This window comes from Bufo gargarizans, chromosome 6 (genome assembly GCF_014858855.1).
Source record: "Bufo gargarizans isolate SCDJY-AF-19 chromosome 6, ASM1485885v1, whole genome shotgun sequence".
Classification (NCBI taxonomy): Eukaryota; Metazoa; Chordata; class Amphibia; order Anura; family Bufonidae; genus Bufo; species Bufo gargarizans.
Genome location: NC_058085.1, coordinates 271,714,774 through 271,736,544, shown reverse-complemented (window position 1 = coordinate 271,736,544; position 21,771 = coordinate 271,714,774). Strand labels below are relative to the sequence as shown.

At 42.7% G+C, this 21,771-nt stretch overlaps 1 protein-coding gene across 3 annotated transcripts in view; it reads right to left on the bottom strand.

Moving 5' to 3' along the window:
- Positions 1 to 8,934: 8,934 nt before the first annotated feature.
- Positions 8,935 to 21,771, bottom strand: part of ANXA7 (annexin A7) — a 118,082-nt gene continuing 105,245 nt past the window's right edge. For all 3 annotated transcript variants that reach the window (XM_044299303.1, XM_044299304.1, XM_044299306.1), the window contains 8 exons: positions 20,934 to 21,039; positions 20,748 to 20,842; positions 15,668 to 15,781; positions 14,233 to 14,403; positions 12,431 to 12,601; positions 11,914 to 11,989; positions 11,260 to 11,372; positions 8,935 to 9,411 (listed from right to left, as the gene is read on the bottom strand). In XM_044299303.1, the coding sequence (XP_044155238.1) occupies positions 9,289 to 9,411; positions 11,260 to 11,372; positions 11,914 to 11,989; positions 12,431 to 12,601; positions 14,233 to 14,403; positions 15,668 to 15,781; positions 20,748 to 20,842; positions 20,934 to 21,039 (969 nt within the window). In that variant the 3' untranslated portion in view covers positions 8,935 to 9,288. The remainder of the gene's footprint in view (positions 9,412 to 11,259; positions 11,373 to 11,913; positions 11,990 to 12,430; positions 12,602 to 14,232; positions 14,404 to 15,667; positions 15,782 to 20,747; positions 20,843 to 20,933; positions 21,040 to 21,771) is intronic.

Genomic DNA, 21,771 nt, shown 5'->3' with positions numbered 1-21,771 from the left:
CAAGACCTCGTTTCTCATCCACCTGGGACGTTGCGGCAGTTCTCAGGTTTCTGGAAGGCTGGCCTCCCAACTCTATGTTGTCTCTACGGCAACTCTCGGCCAAGTTAGTGACCCTTCTTTGCTTAATCTCATGCAAACGCGTCTCTAACGTCCGGGCCCTGGATATTGACGCATGTTATTTTACACCGGAGGGTATTATGTTCAATATCTCTCGACGCACTAAGACTAGCATTAAGTCAGTATCTTATCCGTCTTTTCCTTCTTCCCTTCAGTTATGCCCTGTGGCTTGCTTAAGAGAGTACGAGTCTCGCACACAGTCCTTCCGCTCTGGGAATTCCCCTCAGCTGTTCATTTCCTTCAGTCGCCCTTTCTCTCCAGTTGCCAGCGTTACCCTATCCCGATGGGTTAAGTGGATCTCATCTCTCTCGGGTATGGACACTTCCATCTTCACCGCGCATTCGGTGCGTGGGGCATCGGCTACCTCCATGTCTGTGGCCGGTGCCCGCTTGGAGGATGTCATGAAATTGGCAGATTGGTCCCGAGTCTCTACCTTTCGGGAGTTCTATTTCAGACCTGTTCCTCACACCTTTACCTCCGTGATTGCTCAGCTTTAAACTTGCAAATATGAGCCTCCGTGTCTTGATATAAAATTCAGGATTTTCCTAAGTCATGATTTTATGAAAGACACGGAGGCGAGTATTTCCCACCCGTTGCGTTTTATTGCCCTCCCTACTGGTCTGTGAGGTGTTTCTTGACTATCGTTTATCTAATAATGTATGGTGTTATTTATTTTTTAATACACGTAGAAAATTATGCTCGTTTAAATGTCAGAGTTAAAAAAAATCGTAGTTTACTACCATGATGTGTCATTTTTCCTTTTAGGTTGATCGGCTTCTGTCAGCTGCCACCGGGTACTCACCTAGCTGCAGTCCCACCTTGTTGTTCCGCAGCCGAGGTTCAGGCTGCTGTTGACCGTTCCAAGTTTGCAGGTTCTCGCCGGTCGAAGACTGCAAAGAAAGAGGAGGTGTCCGACCAGTGATGCTCCTTATTTAGGGGCTAGAGGGTGGAGTTGTTACCATGGTTACACTTATGGTTTTTTTCTTCAGTTGTCTTTGCTGCTATATTTTCAGTAAAAAAAGAGTTAAGCAAATATTCGCCTACGTGTCTTTCATAAAATCATGACTTTACGTCATGACTTAGGAAAATCCTGAATTGTCTCACCTGTTGACTGGTCACGTGGAGGAGAGAGTGTGGTATTTACCGGGCCTCTCAGCCACGTCGGAGGAGGCTTGACAAAACACTGTTTAGTGCAAAACGGCTGTTGCCTTGGATTGCTGTGCAGTGACCGCATCCAGCATGTTTTTACCCAGAATAAAAGCTACTATCAACACAACTAATGGCGAGTACCGCTTTTTCTTCATTATCTCATTTTCATATTATTAATACTATGATTATCCTCTATTTTCAGTTATCTACTTCTATCATCATTACTATATTTGTTATATTTGACTAGGTGATTATTCATCAATATTTACTATCTAATGAATCAATTCATTCATTAATCCTGTATGATCAATTATTTTATTTATCATTTATGATTTATTATGCATCAACTACCATTTACTATTTATGATCTGAGATGATTTTACCTAGACAGGTTCTTGGTGCACGTGTGTGCCCCACTCAAATGAATTGATATTTACACTTTTTGGTCTTTCCTCTTTACCATTTTATTTATATTTTTTTCTGTTCATTTATATTAACCTAATTTCATTTTCTGAGGATTCCAACGTAAATCCTCAGATCAGTTTCTACTAATCACATGATGGAACACATATGCATTCTGCCGTCTATTGTAGATATGGAGTGTGGAGCTTACATGCGTTTCACTTCCCCCTTTTGGTATTTAGTCCACACTATCTTATGCCTACATGGAGCGTGGCACGTGCGTTCCTCCCTCACTTCAGGTATTCAGCCCATACCTTCCTGTTTTGCCAGGACCCGGCGTTGAACGCATATGCGTTCCACAGCAGATTCCACTCCGAAGGCCTCTTTTCTTTGTATTTACTCACAAAAAGGATGTAGCATCCATCTACGGAACGCTTTCCACTGCCACCAATGTATTTTTAAAGATATTTTATAGATTTATCAATTTTAATTGGAACTCCTAACCGGAAGCTACATGCGTTCCAAGGTGGAACGCAGCACCTCATATCCGAACCTACATTTTAATTCTGGCGGGAGACAGCTATTACTTAAAGGGGTAGAGTTATATGTTGTGAATATGTTTGTCTTGTACTTTGTTTTATTATTATTATTGTCATATTTCTCCTGAAGAGGGATTTGTCTGTTAACCCCTGAAATGCGTTGAACTTACCATTAAAAGATTATTGATGAAGATACTGCCATTTCAAGCTGACATCAATGTTTAATACTCTACAAGCAATCTTGGCGGGGGAGTTGGACCTGTCGGTGAAGTAAGCCAATAATCAATTTATGAAATATATTGTAATAGTTAAAAAAAAATGTGTTTGTCAATTACACATGGTGAAAGAAATACTCCTGACCACTAGGAGTATTGGACACCACGTTATTTATATATCATATTAAATAAGGAGAGAAAAGAAGAAATGAATCGCACATCCACTGCTAATGCTATGATCTCATCCCTGCGTTCCTGCAGGAGACAGCACTAAGGGTCTATTCACACGTCCGTTTTTTCTTTCATGATCTGTTCCGTTTTTTGCTGAACAGATCTGGACCAGATCTGGACCCATTCATTTTCAATGGGTCCTGAAAAAAAACGGACAGCACAATGTCTGATTTTTTTTCAGGACCCATTGAAAATGAATGGGTCCAGATCTGGTCCAGATCTGTTCAGCAAAAAACGGAACAGATCAGGAAAGAAAAAACGGACGTGTGAATAGACCCTAAATAGCGCATGAGTACCACCTCCAAGCTACATGCTAAATGAGGCATTTGTGTAAATTTTGATCAAAAGGCAATAAGCCCACTCACCACGCCAAGGTTGCCTCTATGAGTGGGTCCTAACCTAAAATTGGCACGGCGCTACACGGCGACCACCAGCGCTGTGGCGCCATCCCGGCCGGCGGCGGGACCTAGTGGCCAAACAGCACCCCTGTTGCTTGACCATGCCATACCTAGCTCTGGGCCCCACCAACCAGCCAGAAAAACAGCACAGTGGCCCCCATGCAGCACCGCACCATGTGAACAGTTGTCAAAGCTCACCTGCTCTGAAGCTCACAGGAACTCCAACTGAGAGCATGATAGGCTAATTTAACCCCTACTACTGAATACTAGGCTAATTAAAATTTTAGGTTAGGACCCACTCAGAGGCAGCCTTGGCGTGGTGAGTGGACTTATTGCCTTTTGATCAGAATGTACACAAATGCCTCATTTAGCATGTAGCTTGGAGGTGGTATACATGCGCTATTTAGTGCTGTCTCCTGCAGGAACGCAGGGATGAGATCATAGCATTAGCAGTGGATGTGCGATTCATTTCTTCTTTTCTCTCCTTATTTAATTATTTATATATCATATAGACCCAGTGGGACCTGGCACTTGTTATTTTCCCCTTTCCTCTCTCTTTTTCCAGGGGGACTCATCCCTTTGAAAGTCAATCCACATGACTGATTAGTCATGGACTTCGGTTCCATGTAACTGAGCTGCCTATACCCACATCGGTGTCTTTTTTTTTTTACTTCATACATTTATTATAGTCCACATTACTCACTAACAAGGGAGTACAGGAAAAGGGTTCGTCGCATGTCAGGAGTCACTTCCATCAGTGATTGTCAGCCAAACCCAAGAGCTGAGCCTACAAAGATCTAAGGCATAATGAAAAGATTTGCACTTGTTCTAGGTTTCTGACCAGCAACTGGCTTTGGCTCACAATCGCAAACATTAAAATCACTGATCAAAACACAGATGTGTGAATAAGGCCTTACCGCTTTGGGCTAAAATACTTCAATTACTCTTACCGGTAATATGGTTTTCCATGAGCCCATGACAGCACCTGTGAGAGATCCTCCCCCTTCCGGACAGGAAACAGGAACTTCCCAGATCTTTAAATTGGTCCATTGCCTTCCACCACTCAGTACTTGACAAGATTCCTGGGACCAGCAATGCACCTATATATAGTGAAACTAACACAAAAAGCAAACCAGAAAGAAACCGTGCCAAATAAATGCCAGGCATCTCTCTTCTTTGGCACAATACTAAAAGACAGATTTCTCCTTTTCCTATATAAAATATATATATATATATATATATATATATATATATACATACACACACACACATACAGTGCACCCTTTCTACTTTTCATTGGTTTTGGGGGGGGGGGGGGGGGGAATTGTGTAGGTGCCGTCATGGGCTCATGGAAAACATATTACCGGTAAGAGTTGAAGTATTTCCATTACGCACCATGACAACACATGTGAAAGACTAGACTAGATGACTATTAGGGAGGGATTACAGCCGGCAGCACTTTTCTCCCAAAATACATATCCTGCACTAATAAAAAAAGGTCCAACCTTTTCTGCCCAGGAGGAGGCTACTGCCCTGGTGGAATGAGCTGAAAAATCTGAAGGGACCTGACAATCTGAATATGCCAGACCTATCGCTCTCTTAATCCATCTGGCTAAAAGGTACGGGTTGTAACTTTCAAGCCCCTGTTCTGACCCTGAAACTGCACAAAGAGTTGCAGGGTTTTTCTAAAGCCCTTCATAGACTCTAAATAAGCACAGACACACCTTCTGACATCTAAAGTATGAAAAGCTTTTTCCCCTTCATTATTTGGGTCCTGACAAAAAGAAGGGAGGACTATTTCCTGAGATCTATGGAATACTGACACTACTTTGGCAGGAATGCAGGATCCGGCTTAAATACAATTCTATCCTCCAAAATTTGAGTATATGGTGGGGAAGATGATAAAGCGGATAGTTCTCCTACTCGTCTGGCGGATGTAATGGCCACTAAAAATACAGTCTTATATGACAGCATCTTTAAGGGGATGTCCCCAAGAGGCTCAAACGGAGCCTTGGTTAGAGCAGATAGAACCAGGTTAAGGTCCCATGTGGCTGATTTAGATTTAACTATAGGACATAGTCTAGAGGACCCCTTAATGAACCTTTTCACCCAAGGATGAGTGGCCAATCTAAAATCAAATAGGGCACTGAGCGCCGAGACCTGGACCTTGAGAGTGCTAGGCTTAAGCTTCTTGTTAAGGCCTTCCTGTAAGAAATTTAAAATTAACGGGATGCTGGGTGAACTCAAATCTAGGCCTGGCCCTGCAAACCGGAGGAAAGTCTTCCATACCCCGAGGTAGATCTCGGAGGTGACTTTTTTTCCTACTAGCTAGGAGAGTCCCAATGACTTGTTCTGATAGGCCTCTAGACCTGAAGAATGTCCTCTCAAAATCCAGGCCGTCAGATGGAGGTTCTTGACTTCTGGATGATGTAGAGAGCCCTGATATAATAGGTCCTGTCTCTCTGGAAGTATCCAGGAATCGGCTATTGATAGTCTCCTCAACCAAGCAAACCAGACTCTTCTTGGCCAAAACGGTGCTATTAATATTACTGTAGCTTGCTTCCCCCTGATCTTCTGGATCACTCTGGGCAATGGGCTGATGGGAGGGAAAGCATAGACTAGGCCCTTCACCCATGGCTGTGAGAGCATCTGTGCCCATCGATCCTCCCTGCTCAGAGAAAATAAACTTTTGCACTTACTGTTCTCCACCGAGGCGAATAGATCTATCTTGGGACATCCCCATAGGGCCTCTATTTAGTGAAATACTTCCTGTATCAGACACCAATTCGCCTAACTGAATCTGTGTCTGCTGAGAAAATCCACCTGGTGATTTGAGCCCTTCAAATGAACCGCTGAAAGAGAAAGAGCTTTCCCCTGTATTAGCAAGAAGATCCTGGATGCTAGCTGCATTAGTTGAGGAGATCTTGTTCCCCCTTGCTTGTTTATATAGGCTACCACAGAGGCGTTGTCGGATAGGATCCTGATATGTCTTTGGGGCAAAGATGGGAGACTTTCCTTTAATGCGCACAGGACTGCTCTTAATTCCCTGGCATTCTGGGACTGAGCGCTCTGGGTTTTTGACCAAGGGCCTTGGAAAAAACCCAAAACTGAATGGGCCCCCCATCCCCAAGGGCTTGTGTCGGTGGTCATTATTAAAAAGGGGTCGTGCCTCAACCACTCTACTCCCTGACTGAGGTTCTGAATATTTAGCCACCAGGCTAGGGCCCGGGTTACTGACCCCGGGACAACTATATTGCGATCCAGGGATAGCAACCTCCCGTCCCATTTGGACAAAATGTACCATTGAAGTATTCTGGACCTGAATTGGGCCCACCTCACAGCCGGAATACAAGCAGTCATCAGACGCATAATAGACATTGCTTTTCTTAGGGAAACTTCCATGGTTTTGCTGAAAGACTTGATTTTCTGCTGAATAACTTTCTTCTTGTCTGCCGGAAGATAAGATTTCTGTGTCTGAGAATCTAATAAAATGCCTAGAAAAACGCATTTGGAGGTTGGAATCAGGGACGATTTGTCCCAATTTATTAACCAGCCCAGGCACATCAGGATCCCCAGGAACTTTTGTATTTGAGATCTCAACAGTTCTGGGGACTGTCCTACCAAGAGAAGGTCGTCCAGGTATGAGATTATAATGATGTCTGACCTTCTCATTTCTGCCATTAGCTTTGTGAAGAGCCTCGGCGCCTGTGATACCCCGAAGGGAAGTGCCCTGAACTGCAAATAGACGATTGCTTCTCCCATCCTCACTGCTACCCTCAGGTATTTCTGAGACGATGGATGTCTATTGATCCATAACGCAGTTGGGGAACAGATGGAGGACCGTGGAGGAGATGGATTCTATCCTGAATTTCTGGTAGGACAGATATTGGTTGAGACCTTTCAAATTTATTATCAGCCTGAACTTGGGAACCAGAAATAGGGTTGAATAAAAACCCTCCCCTTGTTCATTCTTTGGAACAAGGACTGCCTTTACCAGGAGGTTGTTGATTTCCTCCATAAGTGCCGCCTGTTTTGGAGAATTTTGGTTTAGGGAAGTCATTTTGAATGTCCTGGGTGGTAGCCTTCTGAAGTCTAGGAGGTAGCCTTTCTCTAGAATACCCCTTACCCAGGCGCTTGCGGTAATATTTCACAAGGCTGGAGAAAACAAAGAAAGACGAGCGCCTACCTGTGGCCTGGCGTCATTGTTGAGTGGAACTTGAAGTTTGCGGTCTGGATTTAAACACACTTTTTGATTTATCGGATCTCCATTCCCTTCTTTTCTTCTGATCCCCGAAACTTTTCCTATTCTCATTATTCCGAAATGGCTTCCCTTGTCTAGGGAAGGACGGTGCTGGAAATCCTTTTTTCTTATCGGATGCCTTATCTAGAATCTCGTCTAAGGCTGACCCAAACAAAAAATTCCCTTGGCAAGGGAGGGCACAAAGCTTTGACTTCGAAGCCACATCGCCCTTCCACCCCTTCAACCATAAGGACCTTCTGGCTGAGTTGGACAGTGCGGCCGCTCTAGCGGAAAGCCTCAACGCATCAGCGGAGGCATCTGAGATAAAGTCCACTGCACTGGACATGGTTGGTATAGCCTCCAGAAGCTGATCCCTAGGAGTCTTGTTCTCTATATGAGACTCTAGTTCCTTCAACCAGACCTTTAATAACCTCACTACCGAAGTAGTCGCTATATTTGGCTTAAAGGCAGAAGTGGATGCCTCCCAATTCTTCCTTAAGTATGCATCAGCTCTTTTGTCCATGGGATCTTTAAGGGACCCTAAATCCTCAAACGGGAGAGCTGATCTTTTATTTATCTTAGCTACGGGGGAGTCTACTCTCGGAACCTCCTGCCAGGCTGACACTTCCTGATCGTCAAAGGGGTACTTTCTCTTGACCGCTCTAGGAATAAAGAATTTTTTGTCAGGCTTCTCCCATTCACGTTTAATTAGGTCTTTGATACAGTCCTGAATGGGGAACACCCTAGACTTTTTAGGCTTTAGGCTCTCAAACATAAGTTCTGGCCTAGACCTGGACTCCTTTTCTTCCTCCAGCTCAATCGTGGATCTAACCGCCTTTAATAGTATATCCGTATCTTCTGCTCTGAACAACGGCTTCCCTGTCAAATCCTCAGAGGAGGCATCCGAATCTGCAATAGCGCCTTCCTCCGAATCAGACTCTATAGCAGGCATCCTCAAACTGCGGCCCTCCAGCTGTTGTAAAACTACAATTCCCACAATGCCCTGCTGTAGGCTGTTCGGACATTCTGGGAGTTGTAGTTTGCCTCAATGAGAGGAGAAGATTAACCTCCCCCCTCACGCCGCAGCTTCGCCGGCTAGGCAGGGACCGAGGCAGCTACAGGCATCCCCCCATGGCTGAAGAAAAGGGAGACAAACGCCGGGCTTCTCAGCGGCTCCTAGTGGAGACTTACGCCGACAGGTACCTCCACTAGGTTTCCATCAATTTAACCCTAGAGGTCCTGCAGCCCAAAGATAGACCTGAAAATAAATCCTCCTGTCCCATGACAGGAAACAAGAAAGAACTGAGTGGTGGAGGGCAATGGACCAATTTAAAGATCTGGGAAGTTCCCGTTTCCTGTCCGGAAGGGGGAGGATCTCTCACAGGTGCTGTCATGGGGCGTAATGGAAATCCGGAATAAAGCCACACTGAGTAGAAACCAGGCAGCCAAGACATCAGTTTACCTACCCATAAAACCATGCAACCATAAATGATTGCCATTTGGCAAGGTTTTTGGTCACCTGGAGAGAAAGTTGTTTACTTATACTCAGACCCTGCGCACAGAGCATCAGTATTCTCTTTAGTGTCCCTTTAAATTCAAATAAGTTTACATGACAGACGGAAAGGAGTACAAAACACAGCAAGTGTAGGTAGAAAACAAAAAGGATTAAATTTTATTCATGCTATATGCAGGTTTCATGTGAATTATGCCGAGTATGGAAATACCTATAACAACATCATTGTCGTTTTTAAGTACAAAGTGTAATATATTTTTCAAAGGAAAAAAGTACTAAAATGACTAATGCGTCTAAAGTTTCCTGGCAATACACAAGGTGGAGCAAATCCCAGGAGAAGTGGTTTCATGATTGTTTGATGGGTAACAAAGACGCCAAAAAAAAAAAAGAACACAATCCCCTCCCTCCTGTACAGACACCTGCAGAACCATATTAACCACGTGGAACACATATACCCCAGCACACTGCATTCACTGGACGGATCCTATTGACCAGCAATGGCAAGCAGCAGCTTTCTGTAGTCTCCACTCGTATCACTTTGTATCATGGAGGCAACGCTCTTCTGGTACATTTGCACAAAGGCTTGTTTTACCTGCACAAGGTCAATCTGAAAAAACAAAGTGTGGGATCAGATTCCAGATAAAATATAATGTTCCATCGCAAATAATGATTAACTAAACTAAGATCTGTAGTCAAGCCCGTTATTTCAACTGTAGTACTGGTCCAGAAGACTTGTAGGGCCCTGACACAAATCTGCACTGGTGGGTCTAGAAAAACCCTAAAATAACCACATGTTGGCGTTTTGGGTCACGTGTTTTTTTTGTAGCATTTTTTTTGCAAACAGTATTTGTGCCAACTCTACCTTTGCCCCATCAAGACCTTGAGCTGTGCCTAGTCCATGTGACTAATGAACATGATGTCACATGGCCTAGAAAAAGGCCTAAGTGCTCAGGGAGCATAGTAATCTCTTCATACAGCTGACGGAGTTGGACCCCCACCGATCCCAAGGATAGGCAATCAATATGAGAATCCCAGAAATCCCCTCTATAACAGCTATGAAAGTACCGCAGTGGTTTGAGGTCAATAAGGGAGAATTATCAATATATTCATGCCTTTTTTTTTGTCATAAATACATTGAAAAATACATAATTCAAACCGACCACTAATTATAAAGCTTTTGCATGTCCCTTCTCCCTACAGACATAGTAATATGTTCAACCCGTTGATTAAAAACCGACAGGGCATTGACATTTGTGATGAACCTGGCATAAAGCGCAGCTCTGCATTTACAGGATTTTACGACAAGATTAAAAGGGATTGTACATGATTAGATAAAATGGGTTTCTTCTCCCAAAAGCAACACCACAACTGTCTACAAAGATGTCTGGTACTGCAGATTAGCCATACTCCCTTCACTAAAACCAAGCTACAATACCAGGAACAACTTGTGGTCAAGGGTGGTGCTATTTCTCTGACTATCCAAATTGGGTAGTGCGAATCCTTTTTTTTTTATGACAAGAAAAGATGATCATATACACAATCACGCACTGCACCAATCAGGACATCTGTCAACTCTGACTATGATGTCTATTGGCGTCTGGATTGCAGAGATTTTTGGGCATAGGTAATAGAGATGTGCATGTATACATGCTGTATTCATTAGTGGCATGTATGCGCATCTCCAACTTTTATTGTTAAGAGGGTTTGTGTGTCTCAGGCTCTTTTTGGTTTTGACTTGTAGCTACAAACCTTTTGCATGCAAAATTGCCACCTGCAATTGTGTTGGCTAGCATTTTAACAAAACGCCGCTAGTATAATGTGGCACAATTTAGCCATAGTACTAGATAGTGTACTGTTAAACATGTCTCTATGGCTGCAATGTTTGAAGGCGTGTATAGTGGTATTCGGCTACTTTAACACTAGCGTTTTTTGCAGATCCGTCATGGATCTGCAAAAGGCTTCCGTTACAACAATACAGCCAACTGCATCCGTCATGAACAGATCCGGTTGTATTATGTCTTCTATAGCCAAGACGGATCTGTCATGAAGACCACTGAAAGTCAATGGGGGACGGATCAGTTTTCTATTTTGTCAGAAAATGGATCCCTCTTGCTCAGCACCACATCAGACAGAAAAACACTGCTTGCAGTGCTATTCTATCCACAATGGGGACGCAACCAAACGGAACGCATTTTGGAGCATTCAGTTTCGTCCCCATTGACAATGAATGGGACAAAACTGAAGCGTTTTCTTCAGCTATTGAGATCCTATGACGGATCTCAATAGCGGAAAGGGAAAGTGCTAGTGTGAAAGTAGCCTTACTTGGACCTGGATTTGGGTGACTCTGTGCCCATGCCCTGGATCTTATAAGACCTTAGGAATGTCCCTGGCATATTTATCAGATGAAATGTACATTTGTATAAAATGTTCTAATCAATGTGAACTAGAAACATACCTCACTGCGGGTTACGATCACCCTGATTAAAGTGGAGTCTTTGGTACCTGCTCCTTTCATGGACTTGTAAAGTCTCTCAGCAAAATAGGCTGGACGGTTTATAGCACACTGCACTGTAAATAGATTTAAATGAATTATTACAGCACTAAATACCAACACTTCTACGACCACAGCTAGGACAGAACTAAAGTGTCAGCCACTCTGTTTGCAGCCAGTAAATGGAAGAAGGCTCATACACTGATGTACTGTGGCTGCATGCTGAGCATACTTTCTCTAGACTGCCTACAGCTGAACAGAGATCAAAAACAGGAAGTAATGAGATCTACATCAACAGCATCCAAAAGATAAAAAGCCTTTTACTGATTACATTCAGTAAATGATTATTCTAACAGTAATGCAAGTATTAGCCTAATATGATTCTTCTGCATAAGCTGATGCCGAGCAGTTAAATTATTCTTGATAGGGGAAAATTCTGTGAAAAGAATCTTCTGATATGTCATAGCATACAATTAAAGATACTGTGCAGGAGGGGGTTAATTGATCTTCCTACATTCATCTATGACATTTCAGTGGATTTAAAAGTTGCCCACCCTCCATAAAAAAAAAAAAAAAAAATTATTTTTTAAATTACATGTATTGGGTGCATTTACTTACAAATTGCCTTCAATCCATCTTCTATATGGCCAGAAAATTCTCTTCCTATGGCACTTATTAAGTCGCGCTTGGACAACTGTAAGAAACCGTGAAGTTAGCTTTACAACAAACAGCCTTAAGTATCCATTAAGTACTTTAAAAAAGGAGCTCGAGTGTACTCAGACTGGCCAAATGTGCACTTCTCATTTAGTGCCATACTAGCTAACACTGAAACATAAATTGACCAACACTTTTAAGATCTTCTGCTCAGGAACATCACTGTAGTGCAAACTGTAAAAACCCCACCCAACTGTTCAGTTTGTGGAACACTCCCTCGAAGAAATGGGTCTATGAGCAAGTAGGTACTGTTTTGTATAGAGCCTTAAAAGTCCACCCTCCAGCAAGTTACTATTGTGTGTCAGTTGATTAAGGAAAAAATAAAAATAAAAAATAATAATAATCACTTTCCAATTTATTACTTGAAGATTAATCAAAACGTTACATGCGTCTCTACAAGCAGGCAAACTAGTTTACTTACTCTGGCATATGCTTCTGTCACAGCCTTCAAATGTGGGAAGCTGCGACTGGCCAGCACCAAATTAAAGGAAGACTCGTCTGTTCCCAGTTTTCCTTCACCAGCTTGGTACAGACGCTGGGCATCTTGTTCAACTTGTTGCATGTTAACATTCGTACTTTCATCTCGATTTGCCTGAGAAATTATAAAACCTTTTAGCAAAAGGTAGCAAATGCGAATGGCCTGAAAGCTGGAGACATCAGGCAAAACCAATCCAGGAGTTTACTTAGGGGCACATTACACTGTGCAATGTTTGGACAGGATAAGGGACGATTGAGGATAAATGTGTCCATCGGTGCTTGTTTGCATCGGCCTATTGCACAGGCTGATGCAAAGAATATGGGAAGGTAATGATTGCTACCTCAATCTTTCCTCTCCATTCAGTTCTAATGATCCCCGATTGCACAGCAAGTTATACTGCCAATAACTGGGCATCCTTCATCCTGATGAAAGATGGAAATCAGCCAACATATGAGTGTTCGCTCATTTATTGGCAGCATTATTATATGGGCCAATTAATAAAAATGAGCATTCCTTTCCAAATAACTGGCACAAAAAATCGATTAGTGTAATAGGGCCTTTACTTTCTGGCTGTCCCTTATAACGCAGATAATAAATTATTTTAATCCAATTCAGATTCTTGCCTCATGTGCCAAGTAAACTACATTAAACTTTATTCCAAAATTCTCCCCCTCCAAAAAAAAGAAAGGAAAAGTTAAGCCTCATTCACATATCAGTGTTCGGTCAGCTATTTTCATCAGTCATTGTGAGCCAAAACCAGTTGTGGCTCTAAACACAGAACAGGTGCAGATCTTTCCCTTACACCTTATGTCTGGAGGATCTAATCCTGGCTTTGGCTCACAATCACTGATGGAAATCACTGACCAGAATACTGACGCGTGAATGAGGCTTTAGTCTTTGTTCACCAAGGGCACCAATGACTTATAACGAGATCTGGCATTTTGACGTAAAAAATAAAATAAAAATAGTGCTGCATACAGCTTTATTTTTTGGCCAGAGATATGACAGAATCTGCGACGAGGCCCTGATGTGTTTCCAAATATCTACTACTATGGATTAGTACAGCAATGATTCTACATAGGCTCTTTTCACACCTCAGTAACAGATTCCATGTTTTGTTACAGGAAAATTAGTGCTCATTATAAAGTCAACAGCCTCTGTTATGCAATGGATCCAGCACTGCTTCATGGTTGCAACTTATAACACAGAAACCTGATATAGATGGAAATAGAGCCTTAGGCCAAGTTCACATCTCTGATAAGCTGTTCCTGCAGAGAACATCGGATGGATGTTCTGTAGTCAGCTACGCTTGCGCACTGGGTCGTAATTTTTCCTTACTGAGGCTCTCCGGCACATGAGCAGTGTCCCGGTGTGCCGCTGAGATTTTCACCTAACTGTCGTTTTGCACATGCACAGATTGGCACAACTCCGGCACGCCTCCCCACGTCATTTCCGGTGCGACTGGAAGTTAGGAGGTAAGGAAATCTCATGAAGTAGGGTAATGTAAGGTTACACTAGAGTTCACTGGATCCAGAATTACCAGATAATGCTGTTCACGGCCGGACCCCATAGACAACAATGGGACTCGTCAGGATTCGGCTGATTTCCAGCATGAGTGCTGGGATTCCGATGGACAAAAAAAAAACGTTGCTGGATCAGCTTACTGGAGATGTGAACGTAGCCTTAGCAAGCTGTCAAATACAGTTACATCTACAGCAGAGCATTATAACAATTATTCAACTGACCTGACACATAGACACAAGAAGCCTCTCAAAATGACCAGAGGTATCAGACCGGATATCCTTCTCAATGTCTCGACCAAACTCGGACTTGTAGCATGCAACAATGTTCCTAATTTCAACGTTCGTTCTGCTGCACAGAATCTCAATGAGCACACCTTCTTTTGTTCCGGCACCCTAGAAAAAGAGAAAAAATAAAAAATGTCTTAAACAGCTGAACAAACTAAACACGTCAAGTTCACAAGCAACTGGATGAAAACAGATAGAGAAATCCAATTTGAATAGTAGAATTTGTTCCCAAATCACAAACATCACATAAGTCACATGGTTCTGAGGCAGTTCACATCACGTTTTAGGTCCACCGAGCCATCTGCCGTTAGGACACATTTGAATATCATTAGTCCACCGTGCTAGTGTGTTCTACAAAGCAGAGGTACACACACACTAAAAGCAGGTCTGAATCCAAAGCTTCATCTTTTAAAGTCAGTTTACCCTATTAACCCTTTCATGACTGGGCCTAAAAAAGGCCTGAATGTCCAGGCAACTTTGTGCACGCAGTGGTTTAGTGACCCCAACTTTCTATAACCTCTATAGGTTTGAGTGAATGGGGCGACTATGGTGACAATTTCTGTTAGCAACAGCATTTGAAATTTTTTAATTTACTTGTTTAAATTTATTTTTGGTCAACATTAAAAGACCTCATTGTTTCCACTGTAAGTGGGGCATACACAGAAGCATTACACACAGGCAGCGCTCTGCTCCTGCCTTAGACACCCCCGGCGGTCATGTGACTGTCGGGACTAACAGAGGAAGGGCCTCTGGTCTTTTCCTCAGGGCCCCTACAGGGTCTCGCAGCCAGGAGCCAACCTGCTAGATTGCAGGAGATTTAATCCCAGTGCTGGGATTAAAGCACTGCCTGAATGTTTATATACGTGCTATCTGCACAGGGTATGTGCAGATAGGACATAGATATCCAGTGGGCAGTCTGGAAGGGGTCAAGTCAACTGATCTGCCAAGGGGTACATCTAAATGCCATTTTCCTGAGTATGCAAACATCCCCCCAGGGGAAAGATCAGCAGAGAGCTAAAGAGATGTGAACAGCCCCCTTTACAAGATAGGAGCAACTGAAAAGGAGAAGGTGAATCTAAAAATGGTCAGATTATGGTTAAAAAAATAAAAATAAAAAAATAAGAGCAAAGAACTCTTCTCCATTGCATCCTGAAAATAGGACTCAGGCTGAATATGTAAATTAAAGGTGGACCCACAACGCCCACTGCGTCATGCTCGGGAAATCACACGAGATCCACATACATAGATTACACCCCTTTATCACATAGGAACATCTCTGATAAATTCTGCCATGCTCATTTTGAAAGACGGCTGTTAGATAGTAACGTTTTCACACAAGTGTACTGTGCTGAAGTGTGATGTCCAATGTTACCTTCATGGCATTGTACACGCAATAGGCATCGTAATACGTTGGAGGCATAAAGAGGGCGACGATGAGATCTTCAACATGGCCACTGAGCTCAGACTTCAAATCTTTAATCAAATCCTAAAAGGACAAACAAAAAAAACAAGTATTAAGATAAATCACAGCCAATAGTGTTTATAGACACTTTAACCAAGCAAGTAGATGGTGACTTTGACCTGCAAACATTTATTGGCATATGAAAGACCAGGCGTGCACACACATACACCGTGTGGCATAATCACAGCAAACAGACAATCTTTGGCTTTATTCACATTATCTTTAGAGCTTACAGAGGAGGCACAAATTGAAAGGATCTTTCAAATTATACTTCCAAGAGAAGACTGCCACATCCCACTGCTTAGACATACAGTGGGATGCGGTGCCTATGGGTTTCTGTAATAAATTAAGAAGTATACAATAGTATAGTGTACACTATTCCATACCACAACAATAGATGCCAGCCAAGAGGACACTATTGGCCGCTATTGCATGAAAAGGGAAAAGGCACACGTTTGGAGTAAAAGCTGGAAGCTTCCTGGTAAATATGAAAAGCATAGGTTCTGGACTTAGCGAAAACAGAGTCTTAAAGGGCCCGTCTCACTATCATGTAGATAAAGTTAATACAAGGCACCTACTAATATATTATTATAGTTGAAACAATTACTCGAATTAAATAGATTAACTCAACACAAAAAAATTAATTTAAAAAACGGATTCATTTGTGCCATGTGAGTGAAGAGCTTGCCATTACTCACGCTCAGTGGTCACCCGCCTGCTCGCACAACGCTGCACTGGATCCTGACGTACACACATCAGGACATTTTAGTTCACTGGCACTGCGGCTGGGCACTGATGGCTAGGAGGGGGAGTAGGGGAACTGAAGGCACTGGGGTGGGGGAGAGCTGATGCACCTGGACTGATTGCACAGGGGGGAACGAAGGTTGTTGGGGGACTGATGAGTTTTTATAAAAGGAAAACAGTCTATTAATTCATTTTTTCTCATTAGAATACTCGATTCATCGTAAAAATAAAAATCTGTAGAATACTCTATTTCTAAAATAGTTTACTGCAGGCCTAGTTATTATCCATGTTGCCTCTTTTTCTGGCTAGACTCATTTTTCCATTATATTATACACTCCTTGTTTCCATGGTTATGACCACCCTGCATTCCAGCAGCAGTGGCCATGGTTGCACACTATAGGAAAAAACACTGGCCTCTCTGGTGGCCGGGACCATAGGAACGCACATAGGCACAGCGCTTTTTCCTATAGTGTGCAAGCATGGCCAACGAAGCTGGAATTTCAGGGTGGTTGTAACCATGGAAACAATAAGTGTATACTGTGATGGAAAAATGAGTCTAGCCAGCAAAGGAGGTAATATGGATAACAACTAGGGATGATCGAATCGACTTCGGATTAAACATGTCGATTCGCATAATACTTAGTTTGAATACTGTACGGAGTGAGAGGTACCTTGGAACCCGAACCGGAGTTCGGCCAATTTTTTTTTTTACCGCAGAAATGGGATTTATGAAGTTATTATGCGAAGTCTCGTGAGACTTCATGAAGCAATAACTTTGGCTCATAGGAGCCAATACATTCTAATACTATAAAGGAGTGCTCGCTCCGTACAGTATTCAAACGAAATACTATGCAAATCGACTTTGGATGTTTCATCCGAAGTCGATTCGCTAATCCCTAGTAATAACAATACACTAGTAAGTGCCTTGTATTAACTTTCTCTACATGATAAATGCCATTTGCTGAAGTGAGACGACCCTTTAATTGTGCTGTCCTCTCAAGTGAAGGCAGAAGACGGCTAATACTTGTCCACGCGGGTACTTAAACTGATCCCACAAGCGATTCCAGGGTTAGCAAAAAGAAAATAGCACACGTTAAGTATGATTTTCGAGATACACTGCTATGATTAGGAACTCCAAGTCTTGCATGAACCACAAGTGCAGGACAAAATAATTACTTAAAGAAGAACTCCCGCAAAAAATGTATTCTCGGACCTGTAAGGTACATGATGTAAACTGTATTGAATGTATTTTTTTTTACCAGTGGCTGTAATTGTGAGTTATAACCTCCCTTCTGCTTCTCACCTGTGTCATGTGATCAGCAATCTCCAACTCACACAGCATCTTATGTGTGGACAGGAAGTCTGTTTCTCTATGTTGTCCTGGGAGTCTCACACTCACCCTGGGTTCACACTTGAGCGTTTTACAGCGCGTTCCTACGCGCTGTAAAACGCACAACAAGGAGAAACCAATGCTTCCCTATCAGCATGGTTCTCACCTGGGCGTTTTACAGCACGTACGATCGCGCTGTAAAACGCCCGACGCTCAAACAAGTACCTGACCCTTTTTTTGAGCGTTTGTCGCGCGTTCCCGTACAATAGACTTTCGGGAACGCGCGACAATGTGTGCACGCCTGTCTCTGTATGCGCGCTTGTAAACACCCGTACAAGCGCGCATACAGAGCGCTCCTTTCGGAACGCTCATGTGTGAAAGCAGGGTCATAGAAATGACTAGAAACGTAACAGACTTCCTGTCCTGTGTCAGTTGGGGATCAGAGAGTTGGTCACATGACATCACATTCTAGCAGGTCAGAGACTAGAAATCTTTGCAGGAGTTCTACTTTAAAGGGAACCTGTCACCAGTTTTATGGTGTCCTAACTAAGGGCAACATAAATAAAATGACCGATTCTCTTAGCAAAATGCTGGGTCACTTTCTTTAATTGACCCAGTCAATTTGCCAACATCTTGTATGGATAAGCTCTGCTGATTGACAGTTATTTTCCATATGAATCAGCAGCAGTTGGGCAGGGGAGTGGCTACAGCTCTGAATAAAAAAAAAAAGCTGGACTCAAATCAGCTCATTAAGCATTGCGGCATCTTTGTGTGTATATTATGAGATAACAATCTGTCACACCAGTTAGTAAATACATCCAAGATACTTTTTAGTAGTTAATTATAGATTATAATCTAATTATATACAAATATCCACATGACAAGTTCCCTTTAAATCAGCTTTATACATGATCATTAACTCACCTTCATCAAACATAAGGATGTCATTAAATGTATCTCTAGGCCTCCAGTTACCGCACAATTAGAAGACAAATATTTCCCTCCAGACTGCCAACATAACGCAGCGGTGATCGAGTCACTAATCCACCCGACGTACAATACCAATGTCAGACAGCAGGTGGGGTGCTGGAGACTTACTTTCACTTCTGTATCAAATTATACACCACAAAAACATATCCTATCCGGTCATAAAAGACAAGTTATGTACATAAAGTCACTTGTCATCTACGGTATTTCATTCAGTTACTAGCTACTCAAAAAAGCCAGAATATCACAATCCAGTCAGACCAAATATTTTACAACAAAAAACAAACAAAACACATCTATGGTAGAAGTTACAAGATTTTATAGATTATGAGATTAAAAAAAGTCAAGGCGATTTGCACTCCAGATTTCTGTACAGGTACATACCATCTGATACATTTGGCACAAATTATGCTGACATAATGTCCTGCAAAGCGGACTCTAAAAATTCCCTCCCCATAGTTTGCCGCTTCCCCCAGATGTCTTCCAAAGACCCTGCATCAATGCCTTTCGTCCTCCACAATATACCTTACAATCCACAACTCACCCCGTGTCTTACTGTTGAACCACTGAGGCAGATTTAGCAGGACTGGCATTTCATATGCCATGCCAGTCTTCGTAAAAAGTCCACTGGAACAAGATGCGCAGAGGCCTCTTAAATGATACATTTAGTGCATCTGGCTATCTATGCGCCAGAAACTGAAACATGTGTCAGCTATGAGCTGGTCTCAACTATAATATGCAAGTTTCTGAAATTAATGAGATAATTTAGAATAATTACAAATACCACAAATATTGCGAGAGACGTATTCGCGACTTCTTTGCCACTTTTGTGGCATAAAATTTTAGATAAGTTGCCCCTCTGTCTGATCTCAATGCAGACAAATGTAATATACCCTGCCTGCCTCGGATGAAGTCTGAAGCATGACAGAAACTGAATACAGCAGGTGCAGTAACCAAAACAATCACTGTGCTGTTTGCATAGATATTGCCTAAGCAAGTATCACCGATTTCTACCCCAGCTGTATTCAAATATTGTTCAGGAGGAGAAACAACCATACGTCTCAGTAACCGAGCAGTCCAGGCGCGTCAGAGACCCCTCATGCTTGCATTTGTCTTAAGGTGGCCATACACCTTGGGCTACATGACCATGACAGCGAAAAACAGACACGTGATAGACTTTAACGCCTGTTTTAGGACCAATGGTAGTCTATGGGGTTATTCACACAGCAGTTTTTTTATTTTTTGATGGTCAGTGAAAAACGGACATAAAAAAAATAGAACATGTTCTATACTGTCTGTTTTTCACTGACCAAGTGCCTCCATACAATTCAATGGGTCAGTTTATCTTTTTTTTTTCCCACTGTTATGTGCATGTAGCCTAAGGGTCCTTTTACACAGGCAGATATTCGGTACAATAACTAATACAGACGGACAATAACCGTGCCTGCATTAACATGCTGTAATTCTGGTCGATTTGGGGACAGTAGACCCCCAAACAGTTTTCACTTGTCACCAGCACATGGAGAGATGTGCTAAAGACAAACGATTATTTTTAGTGCTGCCTAAAAGATGCAGTCACCCAACAAACAAGCTTTTATCAGTTAATCGACTGCATGTTTAGATGGACCAATGATCGGGAACAAGTGTGGATCAATCCCAATTGTCGGCCCATGTAAAAGGGCCTTTAGATAGCCGACAGTTGTTCCAACCCCTGTAACGATGTGCTCTGGTGGCATCTTACCTCCCATGAGAACCAAGGATTGCTCATGTCGAAAATCCAACTGCCCAACCGTTCTCTACCTCCCTCCCCCAGCCACGTCTGCTTTTGTGGGGGAATCAGGAAACTAACAAGTTAGTCAACTGATCCTACCAAAAATCACCATGTTTTGCCGATGTTCCTCTAATAGCCACCTTTACTGATGAGCATACCTTTCCATATGCGGTTTTAAATGCCGCCTTAATCTTCTGTCTTTGATCATTAGAACGGTTAGCAATGACATCAATTACGGTTTGTTCATCAGTTCCTGTAATAGACACAAGACAAATCATATAACGAGGAATGTTACTTAAACAAATAGAGAGCTCTGAATAAAATAAAAAAGGTAAAATCCATACCAAATCCCTTCATGGCCTTTCTGAGTTTTTCGGCATCGGCGAGTGCATCAAAATTGGCAGAAGCTCTGATGGTTCCCTGAGTGGCAGTCATTGCAGCAGCAAAAGGCTGAAAAATCATCATCATACATTATAGGAGGAGATGTGAGACAGAAATGTTAAGTTGGAGACCATGTATCACATCAGAAACTATGTCTCGTGATGCGCTGAGATGGAGAGTTCACAATTTGCCACAATGAGTGTGGAACACAACCAAACAGATTCAGCAGGCAAATGTGGAAGCTAAGGATTCAGGGGTCATCTGTAAACCTCACAATTACAAGATTGGGTCATCGCTCTCCTCTGCTACTTCTGACCGTCCCAGAGACTTTAAACGGAGCAGCAGCGAGACGTGTCACCCCCATTACATTCCAACGGGGGACGTGCCGACATATAGATTAGTCTAGTTTTCAAATTGAGTGCAGCTAAAAGTAGTCAATGAGTGTGCTTATCACACAAAACCCATCTAGTTGACAAATAAAGGATCGCACAGTGTCCGTCTGCTGGGGCCCACCACTATTCTGAGACAACGGCAACCCCCACCCCCTCTCTAAATCAGAGTGGCAGTGTACAATTCGGTCCAACGCTCCATTCACTTCTGTGGAGACGACAAACAGCATTTTGTCAGCCTCACAATAGTGAATGGAAAGGTGGATCGACATCCAAAAGGAGTTAGGGACCCCTCACTCTTGGGACTGTGGGAGGTCTCAGCAGTAGGACCCCTCACAATCTGTTATTTATCACCTATCTTGTGGATACGTGAGAAGGGGGTTATCTTGTCAAATGTTAACTGCAATGTTGC